Source organism: Ictalurus punctatus, chromosome 3, assembly GCF_001660625.3.
Source record: "Ictalurus punctatus breed USDA103 chromosome 3, Coco_2.0, whole genome shotgun sequence".
NCBI classification, from domain to species: domain Eukaryota; kingdom Metazoa; phylum Chordata; class Actinopteri; order Siluriformes; family Ictaluridae; genus Ictalurus; species Ictalurus punctatus.
Window position 1 is genome coordinate 32,174,120 of NC_030418.2, and position 11,302 is coordinate 32,185,421.

Genomic DNA, 11,302 nt, shown 5'->3' on the forward strand with positions numbered 1-11,302 from the left:
TTGGGGGCTATACTGCTTCAGAAGATCAGCAAGATACACCAGACTTTACTTCATGAGGCAGCAGGACAACGCATATTGTAACATGTTACTGTAGTCCAAGCTAGAGGTTATGAAGCGTGAAGTACATTCTTTAAAGTACAAACAACAGTACACTCAAGTAGACTCAAAACATCACATTATGGCACATTATGTAGGTTTAAAAACAACTTCCATGACAACACCACCGTGACAAGTGTTTGTATCCTGAAAGGTTTATGGGCCGATTTTAAGTGTAGATTCTGAACGTCATCTAGATTTGGCATGAGTCATATTTTTCTTGAATGATCCCTGGAAATGATTCCTGAATAATAAGAATAATAAGTGAGGGCTAAAAAAAAATCAATTATGTATCATGATAGAAACTCAGTGTTACTTTTATAAAACAATTACAGTCGAGACAGAGGAACACACTCGGCAAAAATAATTCACGTTTAAGAACAAATGTAAAAAATAATATATATATATATATATATATATATATATATATATATATATATATATATATATATATATATATATTTTTTTTTTTAAACTTGGCGTTTTACCTGTCTAGAACTTCTTATTTGTTCTATAAGCCTTGATTATAGTATCCATGCTGTTGTAATCTTATTTAACACTGATTTCTGTTTTCACTTTTTTGTTGCCAATCCATTTATCCAAAGCTATCCAGCTTAATTCAGCGTTATAACTGGGGCATGATCTGTGTACTGATCTGGAAGTGTTGTAGGAATGAGAAGAGAGAGCATTGAAAGAGAGCGAGGGGAGCTCAGCCAGTCCTCTGCTGTGTCACTGGCTCGTCTCTTTCTGAGCGCTGACCTCACACACACTTGTGTAAAGAGGTGTGAGGAGATAAAGAGAGAATGCTGCAAATAAAACCACTGAAAGCAATCTGGAGAGAGTGTCAATCTTGTCCTCTATCCCTCCCTCCCTCCTTCTCTCTCTCTCTCTCTCTCTCTCTCGCTCTCTCTCTCGCTCTCTCTCTTGCTCTCTCATCCACACTCACACACACAGTCACACACTGTCTGCCTCCCTCCCTGACCCTCTTTTTCTCTCATGCTGACACACACAATCTTTTTCTCTGTATGACACACAGTCTCAGACAAGTCATACACAGTCTGACAGCCTCTCCCGCTCTGTGTATCTCACTCTCGCATGCATAAATACAGTACATACACACCTACACTGTCTTTCTCATATATACACTCTCACTGTTGCTCTCTCTCTCTCTCTCTCTCACACACACACATGCACATTCACCGAGTCTCTCAGTTTCTTCCCTTCTCTCTGTTGCATCCTTTGTCTCCATTTTCTCAAAACATGTCTGTGTTACCTTACAAAGGAGCGGTGTGTATTAAACCAGCTGTCTCTGGTGGTCCGGGTATAATTGGGATTGTTACCGTAGCCCTGCTCCTGAGGGACGCTCTTGAAAATGTCTTTTGTGTAAAGCACACAAGTGGCGCGGCGCTCTACCTTGATTCTGATGTGCGTCAAAGAAAGCAAACAAGTCACCTGAGCTACTGTACATCAACCGGAGCTGTTATTTTTCCTCTCCGCTCACGTCTCTCGTCCCTGTTTCAGCTTGCCATTTTGCCATTTTCCTTTTGCGTTGTTATTTATGTGTAGTAAAAACAAAAAGCTCTGCCGAGCCCTATTTATACTTAGAATCCCTCTGTGTGTGTGTGTGTGTGTGTGTGTGTGTGTGTGTGTGTGTGTGTGTGTGTGTGTGTGTGTGTGTTTGTGTGTGTGTGTTTTTCTTTTCTTAGTGAGGAAACAAAAGTGCACTTATTAGTTTGAAACTACATGTTTTTGGATTGGTGGGTTTTTTTGGGTTTTTTTTTTGGAAAAGAGAGGGAAATACTTCCAAGCTCACCTGTCTGATGATATATAATGAAACCGTCATAGAAAGACAGATATAAGGGGGAAAAATGAAGAGGAGGGAAAAGAAGAACAGAGATGGGAGCAAAAAAAAAAGGAGGGAACGTAGGTATGCGTATATGCAACATATCTGTGCTGATTTCTGTTTTGAATTTCATCCAATCCAAATAACAGTTTTGTCTCCTACAGTCTCACAGCTGATGGAGGACTTTTATCCCAAACATCTCCTTTCTCTGGAAACGTTGTGTACTATGCTTAATTTTACTGCATCCACTATATACTCAAACACCCGGTCTACAGTTTGTGTAAATGTACAGTATATTAAGGCTGTACAGAGTAAGTTCATGCCACTGCTCAGAGTCTATCGCTCTGGAGCTGAAGCCCTATTGATTAATTCGACTTCGAATACACTTTTGCACGGTGCGTCGTCGATGAAAATTTCATACGCCGATTTGGAAGGGTGGTGAAATATAAATGATTTCGTTAAAGTTTCATCATAGATCAAGTCTTTCACTATCTGGAAGGTGGACATTGATTGGAGCACTTGAGGTCTCCAGAACAGTGGTGGCTGTCCGAGCTGAGGCCCTAAAAAACTGATATGTCACTTCCAGAGCATAGAAATTCCATATCTATCTATCTATCTATCTATCTATCTATCTATCTATCTATCTATTAAATCCCATTTTCAAATAACAGCAATACAATCAATAGAGAAAATTCACTCCGCAGTAAAAGTTACTCAACTAGACTATGACGTATGCGTGTGGATATCGTGCCTGTGGTCGCCTAGGCAACCGGACACGCCCCCCCCCACACACACACACACAATAACGTCATACAGGCTGAATGAAATTATATAGGCTTTAATTATTAGTAGTATTTATTTATTTTATTTTTATTTATTTTATATTTTTTTGTAGCATAGTATTAATATTAAATGAGGCTTTGGCATAATTCTGCTTTTGGTGAATTGTATTCTTAGTATTAGTAAATAAATAAATTAATTAATTAATTAATAAATCAAATCAAATCAAATCCGCATACTTTCATACTAAATAGGGTATTCATTTAAAGTTGTGAGGTTTTTTTGACGCATTATGGGTTTTTGTTTGTTTGTTTGTTTGTTTGTTGTTGTTTTTAAACCAGGACCTATAGCCCTCCTGATTGGGTTTGATTTTTATTTCTTCTTAATGGTAAACTATTAAAACGAATGCTTTACACTTTCACACATCAGCTCTGCCGCTGTCTCCTGGGACAGTGGGCAAATTTTCTCAAAACGCAAATTTCAGATCAATTTGCTGCACTGACATATTAACACATATCATCTGCGTCATTTCAGTAAGCTTCCGCTTAGAAAAAAAAATATATTTTTTTAGACGCAGGAGGGTTTTGCTCCAAATAAATAAATCGGCGTCCGTGGCTGCAGTTCATTTCATATGCACTCAGAGTGCATTCATTGGGAATTAGTCTAACAGAAAATATTTTCCTTTGTGTACATTTATATACTGCATGTAGGCTATTAAAAAAAATAAATCAAATCAATTTCTATAAACAACCAAACAAAAAATGACACCTTAAGTCTCTCTCTCTCTCTTTCACTCACTCTCTGTATCCTCAATGATTTGACCTTTTATACTGTTCATTTATGACATGAAGACAGAATGCGAACAGGAAACATCATGCAAACCTTGAAAAAGTTTCTCTCTCTCTCTCTCTCTCTCTCTCTCTCTCTCTTATTTATCTATTTATTTATTTATTTATTTATTTATTTATTCATTCATTCATTCATTCATTCATTTATTTAACGATGACTACCAAACCAAACTAAAGATTGAAGAATTTGGTCATTATTTTTTATTTTATTACGCCTTCTCTTAATAACAATTTTTTTTTTTTTTTTTTTTTTTTTTTTTAACATGTATATCATCTTCAATCGTCGCCTGATATTAATTAGCCTATCCAATAGACCCGGCGAGATTAAACAAATCAGACAAGCCCGGCTAATTAAAACATGATTAAAGGTTTTTAATTATATCATTGATGAAGTAGTCTAATTAGCACGGAGATATGATAATAGCCCGCTGCGACAATTGTGCTGGGTTGGCAATTAAATCCTGAAGAGTATTTTAAAATAATCCACTTTTTTTCCCGGAGATTAATAATAATAATAATAATAATAATAATAATAATAATAATAATAATAATAATAATAAACGCTTAGCGGTAGACTATAGTCTCGTGACATCGGCTACGTATTTAATATTCCCGTAATGGGGGAAAATTACATTTAATAGAGAGTGAGAGAGATAGAGAGAGAGAGAGGGAGAGAGCTATAGAGACATAAAGAGAAAGAGAAAGAGAATGCACTGATTTAGTTTGTTGACTGGCCTTTTTTTTTTTTTTTTTTTTTTTTTTTTTTCTTCTTGTCCACAAAATTCGCATTGTTGATAATTTTCCAGAGTAGATTTTTTTTTTTAAATTACTAATGTAATAAAGCTATCCATTATAAATACATTTCTGCATTATTTTTGGTTGCATCACATAACTGGAAAGAACAACAACAAAGGTGCTGCCCATGCGCAGAGTCCCCGATAACGCATGACAGGATATTCAAGCAGGTAGAGAGAGAGAGAGAGAGAGAGAGAGAGAGAGAGAGAGAGAGAGAGAGAGAGAGAGAGAGTTGGGGGGAGTATAGAGGGAGGGAGGGATGGAGAGAGAGAGAGAGAGAGAGAGAGAGAGAGAGAGATCCTGCCCTCCTTCTCCTTAGTGCAGAGGCAGCTCGGGTCCCTGCAGCATTACCGGAGCTCCGAGTGTCTCATCATCAAATCCAACACCGAAAGCGTCGCGTGCAGCCGGATAAGAGAGTCACGTTATTTCTGCACAGCGGGATTTGGAGATTTTACACCAACAAGAGGACAAAGAATAAACTTTTTTTTTTTTTTTTTTTTTTTTTTTTAATCTTCGCTTCTCTTTAAAGAAATTGTTTACGAGAGATAAGGAGAAACTTACCAGAGACAAATTCCACACTCGCAAAAAAAAAAAAAAAAAAAACAAAAAAAAAAAAAAACAAGCTTATATGTACACGTAAAAATCATGTTTTTTATAGCCAGGGAGGAAATTTTTACCCCCATTTCTGCGCAACGCATTGCTCACTAAAAGACGCAAATCCGATCCAATTTGATCTTTTCGTCATTTCCGACTCGCTTCTATCGGGTACAGTGTTTTAATTCTCGTCCTTTTGCGACCGAGTGGATGTTTTTTTTCCTCGGATCAGTGAGGCCATCATAGATGTGCCATCTAGAGACTTTGCACATCATCATTCTTATCCTCCTCTTCTTCCTCTGCTCCTTTTCGACGCGACTTGAGACTTCCGAACTCTATAAATCGAAGAAGGAGGAGTCTTAACTTCTTTTTGTAAGGGTGGGAACTTTGATTTTTTTTTTTTTTTTTTGCTCGGACGAGTTGTGATGATGATGATGATGATGTCTGTGAACAGCAGTAGCAAGCAGGCGTTCGTAATGCCTCACACCTCTTTACCAGAGCCCAAGTACTCATCCTTGCATTCTTCTTCTACTGCGACTTCTTCGTCTTCTTCAGCCTCATCGACCTCGTCCTCCACTTTGACTTCGGACTCGCACCCGTCGTCCTGCTCGTCCTCTCGGCACAGCAGCATCATCAGCACCAGCATCAGCAGCAGCGTGAGCTCGGAGGCAATGCGCCGAGCGGGTCTCCCGACCCCACCGGTATGTAACTTCACTTGATAACCACAGCTTAAAAACCACAATTTGGCAGCACATTCTTTCCCTCTATTTTATTATTCATGTTTTTTTCATGTCTTCTCCGGAGCAAATCAGTCCAGCACCTTCATTTCTCACCCTCCTCCCGTCTTAACTTTATGCATACATTCAGTCCTGTTTGCCTTTTTTTGTGTGTATTAATTTTTATGACTTGGGATGCTGCATGTGTCTTGTAGGATTTTCTTTTTTAACATGCTGGAAATGTTGTTAAAATCTCAGAGTGGTGTGCGAATCCGCCCCCCTCCCTCCATCCTTGCTGACAGTTATATGTACGCCCTCCATTTTTTTTCTCTTTGCAATTGCAGAGCAACATATTCGGCGGCTTGGATGAGAGTCTACTGGCCCGCGCCGAAGCTCTGGCGGCGGTGGACATCGTCTCACAGACCAAAAGTCACCACCAACACCAGCAGCACCACCACCACCCTCACCACCCTCCGCATCCTCACCAGTCTCACCCTCCACCTCACCACAGCCCCTTTAAGCCGGACGCGACATACCACGCCATGAACGCGTTGCCGTGCACCTCCTCGACGTCCTCGTCCTCGACGTCCTCTTCGTCCGTGCCAATCTCTCACCCGTCTGCGCTGGGCGGAGGAGGCAACGGAGGCCACCACCACCACCATCATCACCATCACCACCACCACCCTCAGTCTCACCAAGCGCTGGAAGGGGAGCTCCTCGAACACCTCAGCCCTGGCCTGGCGCTCGCTGGTGCAGCCATGGACGGCTCGGTGGTGTCCACACCAGCGGCCCACATGGCCGGCGTGAACCACCCCATGCACCAGGCAGCCATCAACATGGCGGCGGCGGCGGCGGCGCACGCTCACGCCCACGCGCACGCCCACGCCCACGCGCACGCCCACGCACTCCCGTCTGCTCACCACCTGGGCTGCCCGAGCGACGTGGACGCCGATCCGCGTGACCTGGAAGCGTTCGCCGAGCGCTTCAAGCAGCGGCGCATCAAGCTCGGCGTAACGCAGGCGGACGTGGGCGCGGCGCTCGCCAACCTCAAGATCCCAGGCGTGGGCTCGCTCAGCCAGAGCACAATCTGCCGCTTCGAGTCGCTCACACTGTCGCACAACAACATGATCGCGCTCAAGCCCATTCTCCAGGCGTGGCTCGACGAGGCCGAGAAGTCGCACCGCGAGAAGCTCAGCAAGCCCGAGCTCTTCAACGGCGCCGAGAAGAAGCGGAAGCGCACGTCCATCGCGGCGCCCGAGAAGCGCTCTCTCGAGGCCTACTTCGCCATCCAGCCTCGGCCCTCGTCCGAAAAAATCGCCGCCATTGCTGAAAAGCTGGACCTCAAAAAGAACGTAGTGCGCGTCTGGTTCTGCAACCAGAGGCAGAAACAAAAACGCATGAAATACTCCGCGTGCGTGTAAAAAGAAAAAAAAAAAAGAAAAAAGAAAAGAAAAGAAAAAAAAAAGAATAAAGTTTCACTCTTTTAAAAGACTTCACGAACTGTTTGTATAACATTTCTTATCCTCACATCTTTTTATTTTTATTTTTAATTTTCCCCTGAATCATTCATGACTCGTGCACTGAAGCAGACTGTCACTCTGACTGAAAACACCAAAATCACTGTCACGACAAAAGCGGATGTGGAGGCATTTTTAAAGGACCGGACCAAGTAAGACCTTGTTTTTCCCCTTTTGATATTTAACATGGTCATAATTTCAGATGAGTGTGACTCTCCAAAGCCTCAATCAAATTGTTTTTCGGGCAATTTCCGTGTAGAAGAGCTAAGGATGGACGGTAAATATATTAAATAGTAATGAATGAGAACGTTGCGTCAAAAAGAGGACAAATATCCACAAATAAGACTTTTTTTATATCAATTATATGAGTGATAACATTAGACTTAAGGATGAATGTGAAATTGAAGAGGTTGAAATTGTTTGGATTATTTGCGTTTGTTTTTCTGGAGCAATTTGTCAATGCCATAAAAATATCAAACACACCATGACGGATTATTATTATTATTATTATTATTATTATTATTATTATTATTATATGGTGATCAAATGCAATACAATTTCTAGTGGATGGTTGATTTAACGAATTTTAAAAATTAATTTTTTTTTTAAATCCACCTCCTCGATTTCAATACTCATCACAGTCCTAATCAAAGAATAAATAGTTTTGTATTTCTCGCTAAATATTTAGTGCGTAAAATAAAAAAATTAAAAAAAAAAAAAATAAATAAAAAAAAAGGAAAAAAAAAAAATAATAAATTGAACCTGAACTTTTAGGCTGATTAAATGTAGCTGAGGCAATGGATACTGAAGGAATAAAAGGTTAAACTGTGTGCCAACCATGTGGATTTGTGTGAACCAAATCTCAGCTGCAATACGCCTGCGCTCTAGTTTCTTATGAACTATTTATCATGTGAGGTAATGTTTACTTCATTACATATTTATTGGGATTCCCTCCTCGTCTTTTTTTTTCCTTGAGAAAATCATATTCTGAGTAAAAAAAAAGCGTGGTCTCTACAAGATGGGGAGGCGGGGGGTTTGGGCTGCTTAAAATAAGCCACTTTATTTATTATTATTATTATTAGTAGTAGTATTTTTCGTTTTTTTCCACTGACAAACGGCACAATTGAGAGAGATATGATTTATTATTCTTTCCCCTATTTGAATTAACGTTATGTTGTATGTTCTTTGGTAATTTATTTGTACAAAATGGACGCGTATCATGATGAAATCATGGCTTGTTACATTCACCGTGTTTGGTAAATGTTTTCGTTATGGGGAAAAATAACGAAAAAAAAAAAAAAAAAAAAAGAAAAAAAAAAAAAAAGATCCGTTCCATGGAAAATATACGTGTAAAATGTAAATAAATCATTGAGTCGATCACATGAGATATTATCCGTATTTGCTGTATTGCTGTTTTAGCTGCGGTCAAACTTCTCTCTGTGATGTCTGTTGCTTTAGGTTTACTTGTCCAGTTTATTTATTTTTATTTATCTTTTTTTTAAAAATTGATTTTAGTATTACATCCATGTATATTTTAAGTTATCGTTTAATAACTGAATAATTTACCTGTATTTCATTAAAGAACAAACATTTTAACATTTTATTTTAGTTCTCAGTGGCTTCCTTTATCATATATATATATATATATATATATATATATATATATATATATATATATATATATATATATATATATATATATATGCTAAATGCTAACATTGCTTGTGGAAATTTATTTATCTGAGTATCGCAAATATGTCGAGTGGATTATTGCTTAATCCCCCTCCTGCCTTTTGTATCCACGTCTTTACACAGGAAGTTGTTTGTGGGGGGCGAGAAAAGGTATCTCACGTGGGTATTGTTCGCGGTAATTTAAAAGCTATAACATGCATTTGATACGTATATTTCTTTTTCCTCAGAACGACTTTGCTTAAGGCCAACTTGCTGCTTTAGCTGAGAGTGAATGCTGATATTCTATTAGAGTCTAATGATGGAGCCTATAGAGATCTGAGGGGAGGTCCCTAGAGCACGAGCGCTGCCAGATGTCAGCCCGCCAGAAAAAAAGGGGGGAAAAAAAGGAAAGAGGGGGGGGACGGGTCTCCATTTTAATCCACAGTCTGTGCATTTCTCAGTCTTCCACCACCGACTGACGGGCGGCCTTTGAAGCCTAGCACGATTTAACAAAAAAAAAAAAAAAAAAAAAAAAGAAGGAAAAAAAAATGAAAAAAGGAAAAAAGAATGAAAGAAAAAAATGGGACTGGAGTGTCATCACTGTCGTGGGATTGTTTTCAGGACCGTGGACAGCACCTGGAATACTTTATACACATAATACCTTATACCCCCCGTACTTAAAAAAAAAAAAAAAAAATCATGATAGCTAGTACACCCTTGAGCTGTGGTTAGTATATGTTAGTACTGTGATTAGTCCATTCTAATATCCAAATTCCTTGTAATCATCACATCTTTTGAGCATAATATAGGAAATATAAACATTCATGGAATGTTTTTTTTTTTTGACCAACCATTTTTAAGTCTTTTCAAGACAGTTGAATTATTTTGCCTGCACCAAAATTATGAGGAATAATAATATGGAGTATACAATTAATTGAAATGTTATTTATTATTTGTACACATGGGATCTGGGATTTGACATTTAACAAAGAGTAATCAATCAAATAAATGTCATAATGATAATAATGATGATGATGATGATGATGATGATAATAATAATAATAATAATAATAATAATAATAATAATAATAATAACAACAACAACAGCAGCAGCAACAACAACAACAATAATAATAATAGAAAAAAATATGTAAATATAGTCCCCCCCCCCAACAAACACGTTCTTCTTCATGGTCTGACAGGGCCAATGGCCAATATATTTCTGTGATATATATGTATATATCAGAAATTAGCTCCAAAAACATGCATGCCTACTAGTGTGTCTAAATCTAGTTAAATACCGGATAGTAGCCTAATTTCCAACGTGTCATTGCAATGTATGCTTGTTGGTTTGGGGCAATGAGCAGTGGTGGCTAGATTTCCTGACAGTAGCTAAACCATATGATTATAAACATACAATTACAATCTCATCTTAACCCTTGTGCTCTTGGGTTTTAGCCAGTGTTAAAACTGTTCTGCAACTTTATGCACTCATTTTGTTTTCTTTCATGAACATGAAAAAATAACAATTTTACTTGAATTTCACTGGTGCACCTTCTTTATCCAACATCCGCCTCCCATGCCTTTTATTTCTATTACACAAAGTAGTAGAAATATCAATCTACCCTTTATTTATTTATTTATTTATTTATTTATTTATTTATTTATTTCTATTTTACAAAATAATGGTATGCTATGGTAACATCACTTCTATGTCTCATATACTTCTACCTAAGCACACACATACACACACATACACCTGCTGGTAAGAGCATCCCCATACACCTAGCTAAACCCGAAATATACAAAATATATTCCTAATATAGATTCATGATAAAAGTAAGCATTTGGCGTTTTATGTAATCCACATACTCATACAGTGGATTTCTGAATGTTCACAAAATTATACAGTAATTAGCAGATTGACCAAGTATTGCTTAAAGTACACGTTAAGGATTTTTGTTACAAATCCCTATCAGTGTGAGGCTAATGGCGTGTGTTTTGCCTATTTAATGAGGTCAGGTAATAGAATTAAGAAGAGGATTTATTTCATCAGTTGGAGGATGGAGATGTCATCGTGCGTGTGAGACTCAGAGCTGTGAGAGCCCTCTCATCAATTCTAATCAGCTTTTAACGAAGGAATCAGTTCTTCTAAACGAGACGATCACTTCATTGGCTAATAAGAACGAATTATTAAATTACACATCGGATTATGAAGAGCGGATAATTATACTAGCAGTGAGTGAGCGTGTAATCAAGTGAGAAGGTTAATTACTGTCTCTCTCACACACACACACTCTCTCTCTCTCTCTCTCTCTCTCACACACACACACACACACACGCACACACACACACACACACTCTCTCTCTCTTCCCTGGTACCTTGCATGTGACCGTGCATGTCACGTGACCTCTTAATATTTCATTTTAACCCAGGTGACA

At 38.6% G+C, this 11,302-nt stretch overlaps 1 protein-coding gene across 2 annotated transcripts; it reads left to right on the forward strand.

Annotated features, from left to right (window-relative positions):
- Window positions 1–5,032: 5,032 nt before the first annotated feature.
- Window positions 5,033–7,654, forward strand: pou4f2 (POU class 4 homeobox 2). 2 transcript variants are annotated; one of them, XM_053678980.1, is made up of 3 exons: window positions 5,033–5,489; window positions 5,625–5,653; window positions 6,007–7,654. In XM_053678980.1, exons 1-3 carry the CDS (start codon window positions 5,382–5,384, stop codon window positions 7,091–7,093), a joined length of 1,224 nt encoding a protein of 407 aa, XP_053534955.1. In that variant the 5' UTR covers window positions 5,033–5,381; the 3' UTR covers window positions 7,094–7,654. The 2 variants fall into 2 exon arrangements, with proteins under 2 accessions (XP_053534955.1, XP_017318782.1); XM_017463293.3 differs by having other exon boundaries at window positions 5,033–5,657; window positions 6,017–7,654.
- The last annotated feature ends 3,648 nt before the right edge of the window (window positions 7,655–11,302 follow it).

Coding starts and splice junctions, on each gene's coding strand:
- pou4f2 (XM_017463293.3), top strand. CDS start 5,382: ATGATGATGATGATGATGTCTGTGAACAGCAGTAGCAAGCAGGCGTTC. Junction 5,658..6,016: donor CGGGTCTCCCGACCCCACCG/GTATGTAACTTC, acceptor TTGCAATTGCAG/AGCAACATATTCGGCGGCTT.